This window comes from Palaemon carinicauda, chromosome 35 (assembly GCF_036898095.1).
Source record: "Palaemon carinicauda isolate YSFRI2023 chromosome 35, ASM3689809v2, whole genome shotgun sequence".
Lineage (NCBI taxonomy): Eukaryota > Metazoa > Arthropoda > Malacostraca > Decapoda > Palaemonidae > Palaemon > Palaemon carinicauda.
In genome coordinates this window covers 20771133-20793071 of record NC_090759.1, presented here as the reverse complement: position 1 = coordinate 20793071, position 21939 = coordinate 20771133, and the positions used below count along the sequence as shown (strand labels likewise).

At 45.2% G+C, this 21939-nt stretch overlaps 1 protein-coding gene across 7 annotated transcripts in view; it reads right to left on the bottom strand.

Annotated features, from left to right (window-relative positions):
* The window catches only part of LOC137627654 (WW domain-containing oxidoreductase-like), a 172419-nt gene that overhangs the window by 4934 nt on the left and 145546 nt on the right, over positions 1-21939 (bottom strand). For all 7 annotated transcript variants that reach the window (XM_068358818.1, XM_068358816.1, XM_068358815.1 and 4 more), the window contains one exon: positions 11595-11825. In XM_068358818.1, the coding sequence (XP_068214919.1) occupies positions 11595-11825 (231 nt within the window). The remainder of the gene's footprint in view (positions 1-11594; positions 11826-21939) is intronic.

The following is a 21939-nucleotide window of genomic DNA, read 5'->3' as shown; positions in this document are numbered from 1 at the left end:
GACAGAATGATAATTTACGATGATTCTAAACTGTTACAAAAGATAATTGTCCTTTCCAGTTATCAGTTATAAGTCAACTTGTACCCACCTCAATTAGGGAACCATCTGGAAAAAGGTAAAAGAAGAAGAATGTCCTAGGGCGCTTTTTAAAGTCATCGAACAATTAGGTTACCGCTAAGATGTTCGATGTGACAGAGATGGTACGAGATTGGAGAAGGCAAGGAAAATTGAATAATAATTGATTTTTAATATAACTGAAACTTTGTGAAACAATAAAGATTTCATTTGTTAGAGAGAGAGAGAGAGAGAGAGAGAGAGAGAGAGAGAGGAGAGAGAGAGAGAGAGAGAGAGAGAGAGGTAAGAAATGAGGGGTAGTGAAAGGTATCCGAAAGAGAGAGAGAGAGAGAGAGAGAGAGAGAGAGAGAGAGAGAGAGAGGAGAGAGAGAGAGAGAGAGAGAGAGGTAAGAAATGAGGGGTAGTGAAAGGTATCCGAGAGAGAGAGAGAGAGAGAGAGAGAGAGAGAGAGAGAGAGAGAGAGAGAGAGAGAGAGAGAGGTAAGAAATGAGGGGTAGTGAAAGGTATCCGAGAGAGAGAGAGAGAGAGAGAGAGAGAGAGAGATAATAATGGTTTTAAATGTACTAAACAATAAATATAATAGGTTATAACACATTGGTGCTTATGTAATATTAACTGTAGAGATGGTTTGAATAAGTTAAGAAATGGTATAAACAATACTTTCTTACTGTATTCGTATGTGCATATTCTTGAGAGCGGCAGCTAAACATCAGCTGATCTGATCACAGCCAAAAGTAAAACATAAAGAAGTCAGCAATACTCGATTTTTAAAACACACCCGAAATTTAAAAACATAATTACATGTTTTATTATAGCGCAATTAACTATTTAAAAAATAACAATTTTCTGGAATAGAATGGTGTATCCTAAAAAAAAATAGTGGATTGCTGACGAAATCTGATGCCATATTCTAAGCTACGATTGAAATGGATGTATACAACGTAAACTTTTTCGTTTCGTATTTAATTGACACTTATTAAGAAAACCTATTTTGGTTTCTTCATCTATATGTAAGTATTGCATAACACGAGAGAGAGAGAGAGAGAGAGAGAGAGAGAGAGAGAGAGAGAGAGAGAGAGAGAGAGAGAGAGAGAGAATATCAGCTGTTGCAATCGAATGCCGTGTTTTTGTTTCTTATACTACCTGATGCGAAGAATTGATCGCCACAACTAAGAATAGTCATGTTAATTTCATTATTAAACTCAGGTTGCCATATCTGAACTAGGATTTTATTTCTTACAGAGAGAGAGAGAGAGAGAGAGAGAGAGAGAGAGAGAGAGAGAGAGAGAGAGAGAGAGATTTGAGGTTTCTCTCTCTCTCTCTCTCTCTCTCTCTCTCTCTCTCTCTCTCTCTCTCTCTCTCTCAGAGAGAAGTTTCGATAATTATACCGTGTACTATACAAAACAAATCTTTGTAAAGTAAAACTATATATACTATTTAAAATATGACAAAATATTGCTGACTCGTTACCGAAGTTTAGGCTATTCACTGCTGATAAACGAACCCAGCCTACGTGTGAAAACCTTGAACACCCACAGGGAAAAATAAAGCTTTTATGTATACTGTACTAAACAGAAATAATGCTTTAATATACTGTCATAATTACCACTACCATTAAAATTATCGAAAAGTTTGAGAAAGATAAAGATTGCCGAGAACGTAACTACAGTTCTGTTTACATTTTGTCAGCTGGACCTGCATAGTTAAAGTTGATTTCATTGTTGATGGGAATTTTATCCTTAAATAGGCTATTTATTAGGAAATTATGTTATTATGATGTAAGGTAAATATCATTTTGTAACATTTATTATATCAAGCACCCTATTTAGGGCAACCTATATACTTAAAAACACAACAGATTTGATACATTTTGTAGTGCTTGACTCGCAGACTTTGAACAGCTCCGTAGATACAGATAATTTATTTTTGAAAAATAGCGACCACATAAATGGGGAATCGCATAATTCGGGACCGTACTGTACAGTTTCACCTCAGGAATGAAATAATGGAGGAACCATTCAAGAGTCAGGGCTTTCGTTATCCAGGCCTTAGAGTTATACATCCAATACACGGGGAGCAGAGCCTTATTTTTAATGTGTAAGGCCCGTGGATATTTGGCCTTATGAATAAGGCCTGGGTTAAGCATAAGGCCTGTAGTATTGCCACACACGATGAGAAGGACACGGTCCTTGTGGACCTTGAAGCCTGGCCTCTTCATTTCATCATTGAAGAGGAATGTACGAGAAGGGGTCCTCTTCCAAAAGAGGCCTGTCTCTCCATGTTAAAAACTTGCTTAGGGAGGTAGCTGCCATCACTGATGAGCTTAGGAAACTCATCCTCCATGTAAAAACGAGCAGCATCGGTGTCGGCAGAGGCAGCCTCAACATACAAAGGCATGCTTTTGAGGCCGTATCTCTTTTGAAATTTATCGAACCAGCCTTTGCTGGCTGTAAATGTGTAAGGCCCGTGGATATTTGGCCTTATGAATAAGGCCTGGGTTAAGCATAAGGCCTGTAGTATTGCCACACACGATGAGAAGGACACGGTCCTTGTGGACCTTGAAGCCTGGCCTCTTCATTTCATCATTGAAGAGGAATGTACGAGAAGGGGTCCTCTTCCAAAAGAGGCCTGTCTCTCCATGTTAAAAACTTGCTTAGGGAGGTAGCTGCCATCACTGATGAGCTTAGGAAACTCATCCTCCATGTAAAAATGTTATTTTCATTAGTAAAATAAATTTTTGAATATACTTACCCGATGATCATGTAGCTGTCAACTCTGTTGCCCGACAGAAATCTACGGTCGGGATACGCCAGCGATCGCTATACAGGTGGGGGTGTACACAACAGCGCCATCTGTGAGTAGGTACTCAAGTACTTCTTGTCAACAAGAACTCAATTTTCTCCTCGGTCCACTGGTTCTCTATGGGGAGGAAGGGCGGGTCCTTAAATTCATGATCATCGGGTAAGTATATTCAAAAATTTATTTTACTAATGAAAATAACATTTTTCAATATTAATCTTACCCGATGATCATGTAGCTGATTCACACCCAGGGTGGTGGGTGGAGACCAGCATACATGTTAACAAAGAAGCTAAGTATCCCGTATCTTATTTTAGCCGTTATTCAAAATAACAAACATAAAATAAATAAGTACCTGGTAAGGAAGTCGACTTGAACCATTACTCTGCCTTTTTAAGTACGTCTTCCTTACTGAGCCTAGCGATCCTCTTAGGATGCTGAGCGACTCCTAGGTGCTGAAGTATTAAGGGCTGCAACCCATACTAAAGGACCTCATCACAACCTCTAATCTAGGCGCTTCTCAAGAAAGAATTTGACCACCCGCCAAATCAACCAGGATGCGGAAGGCTTCTTAGCCTTCCGGACAACCCAAAAATATTTCAAGAGAAAGATTAAAAAGGTTCTGGAATTAGGGAATTGTAGTGGTGGAGCCCCCACCACTACTGCACTCGTTGCTACGAATGGTCCCAGAGTGTAGCAGTTCTCGTAAAGAGACTGGACATTCTTAAGATAAAAGACGCGAACACTGATTAGCTTTTCCAAAAGGTTGCGTCGAAAATATTTTGCAGAGATCTATTTTATTAAAAGGTCACGGAAGTTGTGATAGCTCTAACTTCGTGTGTCCTTACCTTCAGCCAAGCTTGGTCTTCCTCATTCAGAAGGGAATGAGCTTCTCGTATTAACAGTCTGAAAATAATAGGATAAAGAATTCTCTGACATAGGCAAAGATGAATTCTTAACTGAACACCATAAAGCTTCAGACGGGCCTCATAAAGGTTTTTAAAATAGAACTTAAGAGCTCTACAGGACATAATACTCTTTCTAGTTCATTTCCAACCATATCGATAAGTTTGGAATAACGAACGATATTGGTCAAGGCCGAGAAGGCAGCTCGTGTTTGGCTAGAAAACCAAGATGTAGAACATGTAGCCGTTTCGGATGAAAATCCGATGTTCTTGCTGAAGGCATGAATCTCACTGACTCTTTTAGCTGGTAAAGCATATCAGGAAAAGAGTCTTAAAGGTGAGATCTTTCAGGGAGGCTGATTGAAGTGGTTCGAACCTGTCTAACATAAGGAATCTTAGAACCACGTCTAAATTCCAACCAGGTGTAACCAAACGACGCTCCTTCGTGGTCTCAAAAGACTTAAGGAGGTCCTGTAGATCTTTATTGTTAAAAAGATCTAAGCCTCTGTGACGGAAGACTGATGCCAACATGCTTCTGTAACCCTTGAAAGTGGGAGCTGAAAGAGATCGCTCTTTTCTCAGATATAAGAGGAAGTCAGCTATTTGAGTTACAGAGGTACTGGTCGAGGATACGGATACTGACTTGCACCAGTTTAGGAAGATTCCCCACTTCGATTGGTAGACTCTAAGGGTGGATGTTCTCCTTGCTCTAACAATCGCTCTGGTTGCCTCCTTCGAAAAACCTCTAGTTCTCGAGAGTCTTTCGATACTCTGAAGGCAGTGAGACGAAGAGCGTGGAGGCCTTGGAGTACCTTCTTACGCGTGGCAGACGTAGCAGGTCCACCCTTAGGGGAAGAGTTCTGGGAACGTCTACTAGCCATCGAAGTACCTCGGTAAGTTATTCTCTCGCGGGCCAGAGGGAAGCAACTAGTGTCAACTTTGTCCCAACGTGAGAGGCGAACTTCTGCAGTACCTTGTTGACAAACTAGAACGGAGGGAATGCATATAGATCTAGATGAGACTAATCTAGTAGAAAGGCATCTAAAAGAACCACTGCTGGGTCTGTTGAGAGCCTCTTGGACATCGAGGTTGCGAAGAGATCTATGGTTGGATGGCCCCAGGTGACCCAAAGTCTCTTGCATACATCTCTGTGGAGGGTCCAATATGTTGGAATTATTGTCCCTTCCTACTGAGACAAACTGCTAAGACATTCAAGTTGCCTTGGAAGAAATTTGTTACTAGTGAAAAGTCTAGACCTGTTGAACAGGAGAGGAGGTCACTAGCGAACTCGCACCATGTCAGAGAGTAGGTCCCTCCTTGCTAGGAGATGAACATCAAAGCAGGGAGTTGTCCGTGTTGACCTCCATTACTTTGTCTTGAAGGAGAGACCTGAAGCTTTTCCAGGTCAGACTTACTGCCAGAAGCTTCTTGCATTGTCCTTTGACGCGAGTTCCATAATCCCGAGCATTCCCTACCGCCTAAGGTCGCACCCCAGCCTACGTCCGATGCGTCTGAGAAGAGAACGTGGTTGGGAGTCTGAACAGTCAGGGGAAGACCCTATAAAAGGTTGATAAAGTCCTTTCCTTAGGTTAGACCAGACTTATCTTCCGGAAACCGGGATCGAGACCGCTTCTAGCGTCTTGTCCTTTTCCAGTGAAGAGCTAGATGAAACCGAAGAGGACGGAGGTGTAGTCTTCCAAGTGACACCAAATGCACCACGGATGACAGTGTCCTAACCAGACTCATCCACAGCCTGACAGGGCCGTATTCCTTCTTCAGCATCTTCTGGATGGATAGCAGGGCTGGGGATTGATCTTCTTGTTCAGCCATGTCCTCATCAGAGGGTTCCTCATCCGAAACTGATGAGGAAACGGCAACGGAGTGGGCAACGTCTGACTCGCTGAATCCGGTCGCACTGGTGGATGCGTGACGGAGCCGGACACAAGATCATGGTACTGCTGCACAGTCTGTGAACTGTCAACCATGGGGAAGCGAGGAAGTACAGCGACAACCCGAAACTGTCTAGACTGTCTGGGTAGTACAGACAACCCCTTATCGGGTTGCTGAGGTTGCCGCACTGCGTCACAACAAGTCACCTCTGCTGGTTGTTGAACGTCTTCCCAGTGACACACTGAACGTCCACAACCACCTCCGAGAGTAGCATAACATCAACGTGCGACTGGCAACCCACACTGGGTCGCACCGGTGGAGGAACCATCTCAACTGGCGGACGTGAGTAGGATACCTCAGCGTCAACAGGGCGTACAACCAACCGGTAGGAAGGTCGTTGGCAAGAAGGGTCTTCTCCGTAAAAAATCCTCTATCAAGGACTAAGCTTGGACTGCATGTCTTGCAACAAAGCCCAAGGTCTATGGGAGCAGGTGTGGCAACAGACGGGGTTAGCGACTGAAGCGGAACCATTTACCCTCCCTGGAAGCATGTTATGCTTAAATAAAAGTCCATAGGAGGCTAAGCAGCTTAAGGCTCCTCTCCAAATGACAGAGTCCTCAAGGGAATATCAGAAGGAGGGAGAACAGCACTTTCTCATCTACAGGAACCATATCCGAGAAAAGCTAGGTTCTCTCAGTGAGGGTTTCACTGGTGCAAAAGCAGCAGACCAGAAGGCAACGTTATGAAACTGCTTGACAGTCTGTGAACTGTCAAAAACTGAACTGTCAACCACAACAGGAGCGTGAGGACATACAGCACTGGTGTATAAGTAGCAGACCAGAAGGCAACGTCATGTAACTGTATGACAGTCTGTGAGTTGGCAACAACCAAAGTTGTGTGGGGAAGCCTCAACTCCTGACTGACTAGTTTGCTGCTGGCGAGTGGCGGTAACCACAGTGTGTTGCGGAGGCTGACACACCGTGTCAAAACACGGCAGCTTGTGGTAGCTCACGCACGGCAACGGAGTGCTCTGTGTGTGGGAGTCATCATACATCTGGCAGGGTTGACTGTGCATGGGTGGAGGAGCTCTCACAACAAGAGTGTGAGAGCAGGAAGCCATGCCGGGCGCACAACCGTGGGAGGTGTAGGCCCACGGGTGCATCGTCAACCTTCTCCGCAGTCGGAGTGTGGGAGCTGGCAACAACAAAAGCAGAGTGCTGGTGCGTGGGAGGGGCTGCGGTGGGTTGAGGAGCATGCGGTATGGTATGCGGAGCATGCTGTAAGGTATGCGGCTCATGCTGCATGGTATGCGGAGCATGCTGTAAGGTATGCGGAGCATGCTGTAAGGTATGCAGAGCATGCTGCATGGGCTGCGGAGAATGCCGCATAGTGCTGGAACCCGGCAGCTCTACAGAACCTTCCCACTGCTGATGCGGTAGCTCACGCATGTTAGCAGATGGTGCAGCAAGAACATGCGTCTGGCAGGGTGGACTGCGCATCGGTGGTGGAGCTCTCACAGGTGGAGGGTGGGAGCAGGCAGCCGCAGTATCTGCTGAGCGCACAACCTCGGCGGGTTGTAGGTTAACAGGTGCATTGTCAACCTTCCAGCACGATACTCCTGCATGAAGGAGCAAGCTGAGACTGTATAGTCTGCAGCATGGACCACTAGGGTCTATGAAAGACAACAACAAACGGAGCTACTGTCCGTTGTGACTGAGGGTCTAAAACAGCTGGTGCGGCAACAGACGGAGTTACTGCCTGTTGCGGTACCACCTTGCCTCTCTTGGGAGGTGTGCAGTTGTCGTACTGCAGCGAGTCCGAACTGACCCAGTGGCTACACCTAGGCCGTTGGACTTGCGCGGAAGGGACCGACTTGCACTTAAAAGCTGCAAGATTTGGTCCATGGTTTCTGCGAGAAACCTCTTCCGCAGACGAGGAATAAATGGGCTCTCTCGTCTTTGTGTGGGTGGGGTGATCACGTCGGCAACGTGTGTAGATACACCCGAAACCACGGAGGGAAACGTCTGTTCGTTGATCAAGGCCTGTGGAACCCATAAGTCCTTCGACATTACTTCTCCCCTGGGCTTGGGAGCTTGTAAGAGGTATCGGACTAGGTGAACAACTGGCACGAACAGACGAACCCTCGAACGCAACACTGTAACACTTTGCGCATATCACTTTATCACTTTTGATTTTCTGTTTGCACTTATTTCACTGAACTCGAAACTTTAAGTGGTTTGTACCTGAAACACGCAATCCTATCCTTCATTAAAGGGTAGTAATTGCGAAAACAGTATTACAATGTAACAGAAAAACATAATGAAAGATAAAGAATTCAGTGGCTGGAAAAGAGACTAAACACTAGATCAAATAAACTACGTTTAAAATCTCTCACCGCATAAAGCCTGGGAACAAGAATAAAACTCTAGAAACGTTTTACCTTCTTCCCCTATAGCGACTAGGGAGAAGAGCAAAAAACGAGAACAACGTTACCCGCTTGAACGAAACGTTTATCCTCCTCTCTCTCCCTCCGTCTCTATCTCTCTCTCTCTCTCTCTTGACTAGAACCTGAGAGATGAGCCCAATTATATATATCGTTAAAACATATTATTTGTTAAAGGAAAAAAACTGAAAGGTTTCCCAAATAAAAAGTTCCTTTATTAGAATTAAAACCATTTAAGCTAAGAAAGAATGAACGAAACGCTAGAATCGGTTTACTCTTACTGCAACGTGAAACCGTGAAATACTCTCTCTCTATCGTAACGATAGAGCGCAAGTTGAACGTTCTGAACGTCAACAACTGCGGAGACTAAACAAAACGTTAGTTCAACTTTGAAAACAGTACGAGACTATCAAAGAAATTCTTTCAAAAACATTAAAATTAAAATACAGTGAACCCTCGCTACTTCGCGGTTCGACCATCGCGGATTCACCACTTCGCGGATTTTTTCCATAACCCATATATATACAGTAATATATATATATATATATATATATATATATATGTATGCATGTATTTATGTATATATGTAGGTATGTATATGTGTATACATATAAATATATATATATATATATATATATATATATATATATATATATATATATATATATACACACACACACACACACATATATATATATATATATATATATATATATATATATATATATATATCTAAAGTAGGAAGATGTGATGTAGTTCTAAGGGAAAAGTATGGGAAATATGTCTGGGTAATAAGCAAAGCTCTACCTCCAGTTTGTTTCTACATTATGATCAGAGATAAATGTAAACAAAACATTGGTTGCCATTTTTTATCGTGCTTTTTAGCATGTTTAGGAAATGCATGATATAAAATCACCTTTAATATTTGTGCCTGTTTTAGTTTAGGGTACTGTAGTACATGCATCAAGTGTTCTGTACATTAAAGGGTAGTTTGTTAACAGTACTACGTACAAGGGAAGGTTTTAAAAGTCTGAATATACATGTTGAATAAATAGGTAAATATGGTGTCACTACTTCGCGGATTTTCACCTATCGCGGCCGCGACTGGAACCTATCTACCGCGATAAACGAGGGTTCACTGTAGCATAAATTCTTAACAGGAAAAACGATATGACGGGCTCAATGTTAATTAACTTCGGTTCCAAGTAAGGACCGCCTACTATTAGGAAAGGTCGCATATAAACAAACATAAAAATTAATTTTTATAAGTTTATAATAAATGGAAAGTTAATCGAAGAGGCCTATAAATGGCGGAGAGATATAAAATAAATCTATAACTTTGTTAAGCAAAATTACCAAAAACCTAAACACACTTCCGTCTAAGGGAAGGGTGGGTCATAAAAAGTGAAAGAGAGTCTATACTCTCTTCGACACCAACACTTCCGTCTAAGGGAAGGGTCGGCCATTTAAAAGTGAAAGAGAATCCATACTCTCTTCGTCACCATAATAAAATCTATCCAAAACGAGTTCAAGTTTTGAAATGAAGATAAAACCCCTGCATAGCGAAAGCTCAAAACTGGAATAGTGTACTTCACCAAAAAGTTGTGAAAACAAATCCAGTTAGGGACGGCGTATTAGTAGGTCTTGCCGGAGGCACGACAGAGGAAAAATTGAGTTCTTGTTGACAAGAAGTACTTGAGTACCTACTCACAGATGGCGCTGTTGTGTACACCCCCACCTGTATAGCGATCGCTGGCGTATCCCGACCGTAGATTTCTGTCGGGCAACAGAGTTGACAGCTACATGATCATCGGGTAAGATTAATATTGAAAAACGAGCAGCATCGGTGTCGGCAGAGGCAGCCTCAACATACAAAGGCATGCTTTTGAGGCCGTATCTCTTTTGAAATTTATCGAACCAGCCTTTGCTGGCTGTAAAGCCTCGTCATTAAGGAGATGAATCACTTATGGCAGAGCTAGTACTGGCTTAAGGTTCGTCAGGCACATCTTCAGCATCTCCTTGGTCATCACCATCGGGCAAGGTTTGATCATAGAGATTGATAGATTGATTTGAAGTATTCTGGCATCCAGACATCGAAGGTTATTGACACTGATATCGTTTATTATAAATAAAGAATAAAAGAATATTCAATTAAAACTATAGAAGAAAATATGTCATTATAAAAGTTAAATAACTTTCAGAAGACCTGCTTCTGAAATAAATCTAAAAATGCCACGAGAGAGATTTGGCCCTTGTCTTGATCATAATAGTGTTCAAACTCATGTTTTTTTTTTCCTGCAATCAGCAATCCACAAGGCTAATGCAGCTTCCATTTTCACAATACTCTTATTGTGCGGAGTTACCACACGTTTCACTTCTGTATTGAAGCTTATTGCAGCAGTTTTGCAGATGTTAGCTTCATCTTTTTTTATGTAGTGCACAGTTGATTCATTCACTCCATAATAGCGTGCCACCGCAGCATAACGTCTGCCGTTTTAACATATCTAAAAAGCTTAACCTTTTCACTAATGGTCATGGTCATCATCTTCATCTTCCTCTTCCTCTTGGGCTCACTAGAGGAATCTTTCGCAGGGCACGGTGCTTAGGAGCCATTGTAAGGGCTTAAATGTTAATTCGAACACAAAACTAAGATACGCGAGACACAGTTGACAGCGTGAACAAGAGTGACAAGATACAGGACAAGAAGCTGGGAGAGGATGAATTGATGCGCAGCCAATTCGCTCACGGGATACATCCACTTGTGCTCTCATTCGTCGATCTCATGGTGGTAACCAATCACGTGCCTTGTCTGAGTGGCCGTGGGTATGTACACAGGCTCCAAGAACTTCTCTCTTTGTCTGGCATCCTGGGAAACCGTTTCTCTTGTGCATCACAATGAAACAAAGCTGTTTTCCACAATACAGCTTTCATTTTTATTTTTCGATGAATATTTTTGAAAAATCAGTGATGCACTGAGGCAGGGAAACTTGAACTGCGAAGTGGCGAAGGATTACTGTACACTCTTAATCTTGTGAAAATGTGTACTACGTGTATTGTATAAAATTCTTGAAGATTCATAGTTAACTGGTCAAAGTTTGGCATCCATTTTAAATTTCCCTTTTCATTTTTCTTAAATATGAACTGTTAAATTCATCGTTATGTCATAGGCTATCTTATACTTAATGAGTGACATGTATATATTCCCTACATTATGATTCACGATATCATTACGCAAGAACATGGTATGCTTGCTTATTATGTTAAACTGAGTAAATTCACTAAGTTGCATCCATAAATGTAGGTTTACATTAATCAAATAACTTACAGACATCATAAGCCATGATTATTAGGGTTTGGCTTACCTAAACTAACAAATTTTGATTATCTAGTAATTCAGCAGGTCTTTTCATACCAACAGCAATAGATTACTAAGGATATATTGGACTTACTATAGTACAAAATTGACATTTTCGCCAACCTACCTACAGCCTCTTTAGACAGATGATCAGCATACATATGCAATGCCAGTTTTGAGATACCATATAGTTTCACATGGTCATGAAATGTTCTTAATTCCACTTCCTTCGTGCAATCAAAGTTTTTCACATCCTCAGCTGTCACTAAACGATGTGCTTCAGAAGAGACAAATACAACTTGAGAGGCTGGAGTATTTTTTAGAAGTGGTTCTAGTTTAGATGTCAGCATATATACACCTGAAAAGATAAAAACGAACTTAAACTCATAAAAAAAAAAATATGGAGTATTTTTCTTTCAAATCTACATTCACTAGCTTTAAAAATGGTATCAAAATTGGCTCTGAAAACTGATTCAATTTTGGTGAGTTTTCAGTAATCATAAGTAAAAAAAAAAATTCCAAGCTAAATGGTAAGTGTTTTCTTTACTGTACATAATCATGAAGAACTAAAAAACCATAGAAATTCAAGTTCATTATACAAAAATATGCATGAACTGTCTGAAACCCAATGGACCGACCAATAAACGGATTTTGAGCGAAGCGAAAAATGACAAATTCGGAGATAATTTGAATTTTTCCTAACCATACAAACCTTAGCTATTTACATTGTGTATTACTTTCGGCGTAGCTGAAATGACGAGCCATTAGATTTTAACGAGGGTTTCCTACCCCACGCTAGTTAGCAGGGGTAGGGGAAGGGGTAGCTTGCTACCCCTCCCTCCCTCACACACCGGTGAAATGTCTCACTTCACTTAGAGGTAGGACTTGACTTGGGGGACAGGGCTGGTGGGCAAATATGTGTAAATAGCTAAGGTTTGTATGGTTAGGAAAAATACAAATTATCTCCGAATTTGTCATTTGTTCCATAACCGAAATACAAACCATGCTATTTACATTGGGAGACTAACCCCTTAGGAAGGGTGGAAAGTCCCCAGCCATACTGGCTTTGGCTTACCCGTGGACTCAGAATCCGAGTGAGTCGCGCTCGAGAAAAGGAGTCCCTGCACCTCACAAGTTCCTTGCTCTGCAAGGAAACATGTGGCCTACATAAGCTTGTGTGTGAAGGAAGAAAGTGTGACCCGTCCTAGGCAGTTGACCTGGAGTTCCAGAAGGAACTCTGGGTTAGGACGTTCCCAATACCACCTCGTCAGGGTATGGGGGACGCGACAGTATTGACTCAATACTCGGAACACAAGGAAGCATGGTTTACCTGCAGAGGTTTGAGGTCAGCTATGCAGAGACCAGGATGCTGCTTCCCCAGTAGAGGGGACGATGAAGAAAGAAGTAAGGGCCAGACATACCTCTTTCGTTCATGCAGACTAAAACCTGATAACAATGCCCTCAACCTTCTGCTACCTGTCCAAAAAGGAGCCTGAGGTTAGACCAGCTGTTGTGTAGCCACCACAGAGCGATAGAAACGTATCGATACTCCTGTGGGTCACGTCCTGCAGAAAGCGGGCTGCGAAGGTCATTAGACGCTTCCAGACTCCAGCTTGTAGCACCTGCGTCACAGAGTAGTTCTACTCGAAGGCGAGGGACGTTGCGATGTATCCGACATCGTGCTGTAGGGCGACGTGATGGGGGAGGGTCTGGATTCAGGTCGAGATGAATGCCCTTGAGTCCGAGCTGAAGAGGTATACTGGTAACTCTCCCCTGTATCCTCCCTGTGCTCCCAAACCGGCTTGCACGTGAGGACAAACTGCAGCTGTTCCCAAAGATAACCCCTCGATTCCTTTACTGGCAAGAAGGAGAAGGTCTGGGTCATCTGATACAGAACGGAGACTCGAAATCTTGAAGGAGTCGAACCGGAGGACCGGGACTCCAAGATTCCGAGTCTAGAAAACAACTCAGGAGCGAACCTGAATGTTGCCTTCCCCTATTCTCTTGAAAGGGCGGAGTCGTACGAGACCATGAAGATTGCTTACACCCTGGCCGAGGCCAGAGTGAGCAGGAGCACCGTCCCCCAAGACGGAATACGATCAGAGGCCTAACGTAATGGTTCTTGAGAAGATCTCTTAAGGGACTAAAGAGTCCGAACCATGCTCCATGGAGGAGGACTCACTCCGACTGGGGGCAGGACGTTCGCAGCTTCGCATGAGCGAAGAAAGGTCCAGCGGGAAGGAAAAAATCTATTCCTTTCAACCTGAAGGCCAGGGAAAGGCTGAGCGATAGGCTTCACTGCCGAGAGCGGAAAAGAGTTTCCTCCCGCCGAAAAGAAAGATCTCCGTTATTGCTGGAGAAGAGGCCTCAAGGGAAGAGGTATCTCTCCCACGACACCAACCACAGAAGACTCTCCACTTCGCCTGGTAGACCCCTGCGGATGACTATCGCAGGTGACGCGACCTCCGCTCCGTGACTGTAGCGGGTTGTTTCTTCTTGAGGAGGCGGCGTAGTGTCTCCAGGCGTGAAGCCGAAGCAATGCAACGGCTCGTGAAAGATGTTATAGTGTGGTTGTTTGAGTAGCCTGTGTCGTGGAAGAAGCTCTCCCGGGAGTTCCGTCATGGGAAGCAGAGGGTCCGGAAACCGTTCTGCGTATAGTCTCAGCGGAGCTCTCAGGGCCATCGAAAGGTTGACAGACAACCTGGTCTTGTTGAGACCCATTCTCAACAGACAACAATGGTGGGAAGAAGCGGGCGTTGATGTTGTCCCACCGTCACCGGAAAGCATCTTGCTAAAGAGTCTTGGGGTCTGAGACTGGGGGGAAGAACAGCGGAAGCTTGAAGTTCCAGGCTGTCGTGATCAGGTCCCCCAGGCCTGGACTTGCTGGTTACTATAGGCGAAAGACCCCCAGGTACTCTCTATCTGTGAGGCTCTGCTCAGATAGTCGGAGAGAACATTCCTCTGCCCGGAATGAGCGAGCCGATAGTGGTATTGAGAGGACCTCGGATCATCTCAGTATTTCTATTGCAAGATGCGAAAGTATGAAAATGCGCCTCCCTGCTGGTTGGAATATGCCAGTACCATGAAGTTATCGCGCACGGAGCGACTCGGCAGGGTCTGTAGGATCTGTAGAGGGGCCAGACTACGGCCCCTAAGCCTGCCTGAATGATGGGGAGGTACCCTTCAAGTCCTGACCATAGGCCTGAACCGGAACATGCCCCCCCTTTTCTTTGACGAGTCCGAGAACAGCATCAAATGTGGGGAAAGGACGAGAATATCCACTCCCATGCAAGAGGTTCCATAGGTCAACACCCATTGCCGGTCTAAACGTTCCGCTGGTCCCATAGGGACCAGAAAGTCCGGTTAATCGTTGCTTGGATACCACCGGGTCTTGGGCCGCCTCACAGGGAACTTATCCTGAGGCAACCATTCGGAACTAGACGGGTCAATGAGGAAAAGAGACCCAGGGAACGTTCCAAGATAGGGCTGAAAGCTCTCCTTGACTGAGAACAGGTACTGCGACTCTCCTCAGCCTTGCCACAGTCAACTGAAGGGAAGGCTCGGAGAAGGAGTCAATATCATGGCTAGATACTCCAGATGTTGAGGCAGAAGTAGAGAAGGCTCCTAGCAAATTACCATGATCCCTCACTCTTGGTAAAGACCCGGAAGCTTGTCCCGGTGTTGAGGAAGGTCGAACCCGAGCCTACCGGAGTTGACCAGACCTCCAAAAAGCGAAGGAGGCAGAAGCTTGCTCCTGAGCGGCCATGAGGAAAGCAGGGAGATTTCTCTGGGGAAAAACCTGCAATGCTGCGGCGGGATCGCCACACCGCATCTTAAGCAGGAACATCTGTAGTCTAGGCTAAATTCCAAGAGCTTCCTGGAAGATGGATGGAATGGAACCTGGAAGTACCCGTCCTTCCGATCCAGGGCCTAAGGAGTCCTGCAGCCTCGTTACCAGTCTGATCGACTCTGCTGTTCCACGCTGGACGAAGTTTGTTCGACAAACTTGATCAGAGCTCAGAGGTCGACGACAGAACTCCCGACTCAAATGCTTTCCCAGAAGAAACGATCGACTGAAGAAGCCCGGGGGGAAGTCGTCGACGATCCTATGGAGGACCTTCTCCTAAGGCATGGATCATTCTGCCCAACGGGCAAACCTCTTGCCGACCCCATGGCATAGAGGCTCAGAGACACTGGATTCGCCGACAGTGAAGGAGAGATGGTAAGAGCGAGGCGCGATATCCTTGGCTGATCACGGAGATCGTGCAGGAATCGGCATCGGGAGGCTGTTATCCGGACGAGTAACCTTAGGCATCCCCCCAGCGTGAGACCTGCAAGGGGGATTGCCAATCCTAGAGTTTGTGAACTTTGCCGTTTCCTCTAGGATTATGCCGCCCCGGGAGAGCCTCCCGTGCTACCTGTCCCTGACAGGAGGGGACTGCTATTGTACACCTTGTCTTAGCTGCCGTAGCCGGTTCCGATAACTTAGGCTGACGAGGCTGAATGAAGAGGCGTCAGAGGCCTGCAGGGTCTGGAAGTAAGCGCCTTGGAGGAGTGAAAACGCCCAACAACAGTCCATTTCTCTGTCCTTGGGCTCTAAACAAGCTCTTCCCAAGGATGGAAGAGTGTCTGAGCTTGTCGACATTCACGGATGAGACACCCGAGAGGAAGCCCTCGGACACTGCGTCTAGATGCTCCAACATCGAGGTTGCCCGCAAGTTCGAAACTTGGCTACGGAACGCAAAGGTGCTTGAGCCCGAGAGGAGGAAAGTACCCAAGATCTTCCTGGGGCTTCCTAGTACAAAACCTCGGGTCGCAACCGAGGAGGGAAAGGCCTGGTAAGCCCCTTCCACGAGAGGTGAAGAGGAAGGGCTAAACCAGTCACCCCTTGCCCGACGGAGAAATCTCGAAAGGAAAACTCCCTGGCAAGACCCTTCCAGGGAATAATGAAGAGAAAGGACTAACCCAGGTTCTGGAAAGGAGAATGTTGCACAGACCTCCCTGAAAATTCTTCCTGCTCTAGCACGAGCCATGCTCGCGTTTACGGGGTAGAGACCGTGTTCTGGAAATACGCGCTCCAGAAGACTCGCCAGGCTGGCCGTGTTGCGAGACCCCGACGGGAATCGCGGTCGCAATCACCCTAGCGCTCGTGCGATGGTAAATTAATGGTTCGCGCGTGGGCGAACGTGGAAGCGCCCATGAGCGGGCATGCAGGAGCGCAGACGAAAGTGCGCGAGGGAGTGCAGAAGGAGGGCGGGCGTGGTTGGAAGGGCGAGAGCTGGCGGTCGGAATCCGACAGTTCACAGGCGAGCGACGACACGTAGGCAAGCGATGGCTAACTGCAGGAATCGAGCTGGCGCTCGCACGATGGAACACCGTTGGTTCGCGCGATAGAACACCGTCGTTTCACGCGATGGAACACCGGCGGTTTGCTCTGAAGACAATTGTTTTCTTCTCTAGCTTGAATCCTAGGTAGGAGGAGAGGGGGTGGCCGACTGGCAGATGCCAGTAAGCATCTGCCAGGTCTATTGAGACTGTGTACGCCCCTTTGGGTAGAAGGGTCCTTATGTGTTGCAAAGTAAGCATTCGGAACTTGTTCTCGATGAACTTATTGAAAGGAGACAAGTCTAGAATGCCTCTGAGTTTGTCTGAGTCTTTCTTGGGAACACAAAACAGCCTTCCCTGGAATTTGATGGACTTCGCTTTCCTTATTACCTTCTTGTTCAAGAGTTCTGAGGTATATTCTTCTAACGAGGGGGTGGAGTGTTGGAAGACTTCTGGAAAACGGGGTGGAGTTCTGTTCCATCTCAACCGAGTCCATTCGTGATTAGGCTGTGGGCCCAGGGATCAAAGGTCCAGCAATCCTGAAAGTGGTATTATCTGCCCCCTACCTGGAACCCCTTATTGCCTAGGGCATCCTGAGGACCTGTTTCCGTGACCACATCCTCCTCTGCCCCGTGAGGGGTTTCCTGAGGAACCTCTTCCTTTGTAAGGACGAAAGGTGGTCAATTGCCTCCCAAAGCTAGGGTTAAATGCTGGCGACTGGGCTACCAGCTGTTGAGGGACCATCTGGAAGGTGGTTTGAGGCTGTGCTACCAGTTGAGGCACCGTGGCCATGGTCACGGCCAGAAGTTGCACAGGTTTACATAGTCTCCTTACCTTTTTGTTCTTAGGCGGGGACCTCCGACTGAGGAAGATTTCCTCTTTGATGTCATGCCCCACTTTTGGATAAGATTCATATTCTCCGTGGCTGCTCTGGCTATGACTTCTTGGACCACTTCCTGTGGGAAAAGGTCCTTGCCCCAGATGCACGATGAAATCAGCTTCCTGGGTTCGTGTTTCACTGTTGCTGAGGCAAACACCTGCTCTCTGCAGGTCCTCCTTGACCTGATGAAAGCATTAAGTCCTTCACAAGGGTACCCATATGAGACTTACCCCGGAAAACATACATTTCTTCAGCGTTATGTAGGCCTGCGCACATTTCCAGGCAGTTCTGATGAGAAAGGGTGGCCGCAAATCTCTCTTTCGTCTCCTGTTATCTCCTCAGAAGATGGTCTGGCAACTTTGGAAGGTTCTCATTGAACTGCTGGCCTGCTATCTCTGGATTCAATTTCAAGACGGAGAAGGTCAGATGGACGTCTTTCCACTTCTCCTCGCAGGTAGGTATTGCTAGAGAGAATCGTTTGCATTCCTCTAGAGTTGGGCAGGGTTTGCCCTCTTCGACTGCCTTCATGACAAAGTCTAGAGCTTTTTCCGAAAAAGGGAAAGAGATGGAGGAAGGAGCAATAAAGGTGGGATGCCTCTTGCTCAGTGCTGAAACTTTGGAGTTGGTGTATCCGGCTCCTTTCAAGGACTTTACAAGGATGGCTCGTGCCTTGTCAAGTTTGAAAACAATGACTTCCTTCGGTACCGTTTCCTCACGGGATGCAAGTTCATCCCGCAGTCTCACGTAACAGTCTGGGTAAACTGAAAAGCTGGGCCAGAACTCAAGATCTTCAAACAGTTTGGCTCCCAACTTCTCTGAGACAAATAGCTTCCCATTCATCATGGGCATATGCTCCGCGTACCTCAAGGGGTTGGTTTCAGAGCAGTGAGGGAGATCTGATACTCTAAGGGGCTTAGTAGAGCCCCTGGAAGTTCCAGGGCAGTCCCTTTCCTGTATCTGTCTATTGTTCTGTTGGATGGACTGCTTCATAGCCTCCTGTTCCTACTGGAACGCTTCCAACATCCGCTGGATCAACGTGAGGATCGCTTCACTCTTGTCGACCTGTGTAGTTGGTTGAGAAGTTGGGGTTGAAGAGGTTGATGGCATAGGTTGGTATGCCGTCACGGTGAACTGAGGGTCCTCAGTTACCGTCGAAATGGATCCTTCTTCCTCTGTGCGTGGTTGATCCACGTCTTCTTCAAGGCCTTCTTGCAGTAGGTCCTGTTCTGTGTCGGTGGACACTTCTGACATCCGTTCTTGGTGAATGTCCATGCCTTCTAGTGCCTTGTGGATGTCCGCATCGATCTTCAGCAGTATGAAAGGAGGCTGGACTTGTTCTTGGGGCACTACTGCATTTGCTAGATCCTTAGGGAACAAAAGGCACCTTAGGGATTCATTAGGTAGATATGGTCCCGGAGAGTTCTTTTGGAACCCTCTTACCCACCTACGAAGGGATTCTCTCGCTGTGTCCTTAGTCTCCACGGTGAATGGGATGGCTTCTCCAAAGCTGTTGGTCAGCAGGGTTGAGCAGGTGGAGCAACCCTTCGGGTCCAAATACTTTACGGATCTGGACACGATACAGCAAGGGGCATGAGTCCTGCACATCGTGTGCCCACAAAAGTCATTACTTTTGTGGTTGCAGAATATGGCTGCACACTATACCATCGGCTCCTCCTGTAAAGGAAATGGTTTCAATGAGTTTACAGATTTTTATATCATTGATATAAAGGCATACATTTTATTAACAATAGTAATCACTATTGTAAATAATAGCTTAGGATAGTAAGCTGGAAAGGAAATAGAAAAGACACATATCTGTGTTTCCTCTCCCAGGCAATTGCTGAGACCTCCGTCAATGATAATATTTAGATTCCCTGTTAAGCAGAATACAGGGTGCAAGAAACTCTAGGAACTAGAGTTAGGGTTAGTAAGTGTTTATACTAACTTTATCCACCTGTAGTATATTAATATTGATCGGTGATTTATTAGGGTCACGGTGATCAAAGAAATCATCTGGGTGTTGTGGGATTGCTCAACCTCAACATGATATTGTGATCCCAACAATAGACTGTGATAGGAAACACAGAGTATGTTATAAAACAAATGTACTACTGTATTTTTTGTATACTGTAGTTCAGCCGGCGCAATACCGAGGTTAGGTTAGTACCTGGCGGCACTAACTGATAGAGAGAGAGAAAGCATTAGGGAAGGAGATTTTCCTATTATTATGGTTTAGCACAACAATTGGAACTGTAGGAGGACTATCGGGTGCCTACTGTCTCCTTGCCAGAATGAGAGTTCTAATGGAAGGGGTAAGAATCCATCTGATTTTAGCTTCCATCCATCCACAAAAGGCCTGCTGCCAGCTGTACTGCCGACGGCAATAATTGTGAATGGCAGACCAAGAGAGGGCTGAAGACTTCTCAAAAGTATGTTGGGTTTCCCACCGGCAGTTGTCAGGGCCGGCTCAATCTTCCCCCCGTGACATTCACTTCCGGTGAAGGAAGGACATAAGGGGGAAGGTGGCTGAACTAACTGCTGCCGGTAGGGTCCCGGCCGGCAACGCAAACAACCTGGCAAGCCGGGATGACTTTCACAATACCGGGTAAAGAATGTTGTCACAACTATGCCGACACTAAAGGACAGAAGGGGGAAGGGAAAGGGTCTTGTAGTTCACTGGGGAGAGAGGTGGCAGCAGCTATGCCGCCTACCTTCGACAGTGAACTGAGGAAGTCGTCGTCGGCGGCAGAGGAAACATGATTTCTTTGCTGGCGACATCGTCGGCGGCAAGACAAGGGCACCCTGAGTTAATTACTATCTAACCCAAAGCCGGAGTTCTACTCAACGGCAATGAAGACAGTGGTTGCCGCCTGTAATGGCGGTGGTACTCAGGGAGGGAGGAAGGGTTTAGCCTCTTTTCTCTAAAAGAGAATGTATATCGAACCTTATCCATAAATTCTAGAGGATGAAAGTCCCCATCTGAATTAATAAGGAACGATAGGGTGAGGCTACACGTGGGGAATTACTTTACTAACGTATATATGAGCGAGGCTAGTCTAGCTCTGGTAAGAACCACGGCCATGGTTGGTACCGTCAGGGCTCCAGCCGCATACGAAAAGTAAAGTTACATAATAGGAAGAGGAATAATAATATTTCTTCATGCACAATCTTCACTTGTATAATTTGCCTAACTAGCTAATATTATAGCTAAATATCGGGAAATATAGCCCAACTGACTAAATAAAATGCAATAATAATCGGCGACAGCGGTCGTAAAATGGCCGCCTCCGGTTCATGGCAACGCTCAATAAAACACATTTAAATTATTGGAATTTAACTGTGAGAAGGGAACCTAAAACTATAAACAGAAAAGAATTAATACATGTACTCAACTTTCCAGAGGATGAAGATGCTGGAGATTGCATGATTAATATTCCGATAACTTGCAACAAACACTGGGAAAATGTTGGGAGAACACCTAGCTTAAATGCTACAAAGAAAGGAATGGCGGCCGGTAGTAGTACGGATAGGAGGTCCATCGGGTACATAGATCGGCACCCCTTTCTTTCGCCACTCTTCCCCCTTACATCAAGGAGTTAAATCTATTCGGGGTGAAGATTGCTATGTGTCGTATCTAAAAAATGCGTCCCCTGATATTTTCCGATATCCTTAACTGGATACTCGCGCCAGGAGTTAGAATCCAGGAGATCTTCGGTTTAATTCTCTGGGAGTATCACTGTAGCAAATATCCCTTAGAAAGCTAACTAAAGGAACCTTCCATCCAGACGACATGGCCGAGCCCAAAAATTACGTTTATGTAACATCATCCTAAAGTTTTAAAGTTACTCTTTCAATTTTTATTTTGTAATAAACCTGTTTTGAAGTTACGCATGTTTTTTAATTTTCCAAAAAAGGATAAAATTCTCCAAATGATGTGGTCAACGTCCCTCAAAAACAACGATGTGGTTCTAGGGTTAATGGCTCTAGGGCCACTGCTCATGGAGGATAATTTCTTGGCTAACTAATTGTCCTGTAATGCTATTTAATAGCTTTAAATTCCTTCTATATTTTTTAAAATTTTGTCCTTTCTTCCTTTGAATTTCGTTAAAAGATGAATACTCACTAAAATCTTTTTTTACTAAAAACTAGCCATCCTTCATTGCCTAGAATACCTTCCAAGATGTGGTTCCTCCACTTTTGTGTGATGATTCCTCTAAAGTTTTTTGGTGGCTACAACAACAGATACTTTAAAAGAGGGAAGTGCAAT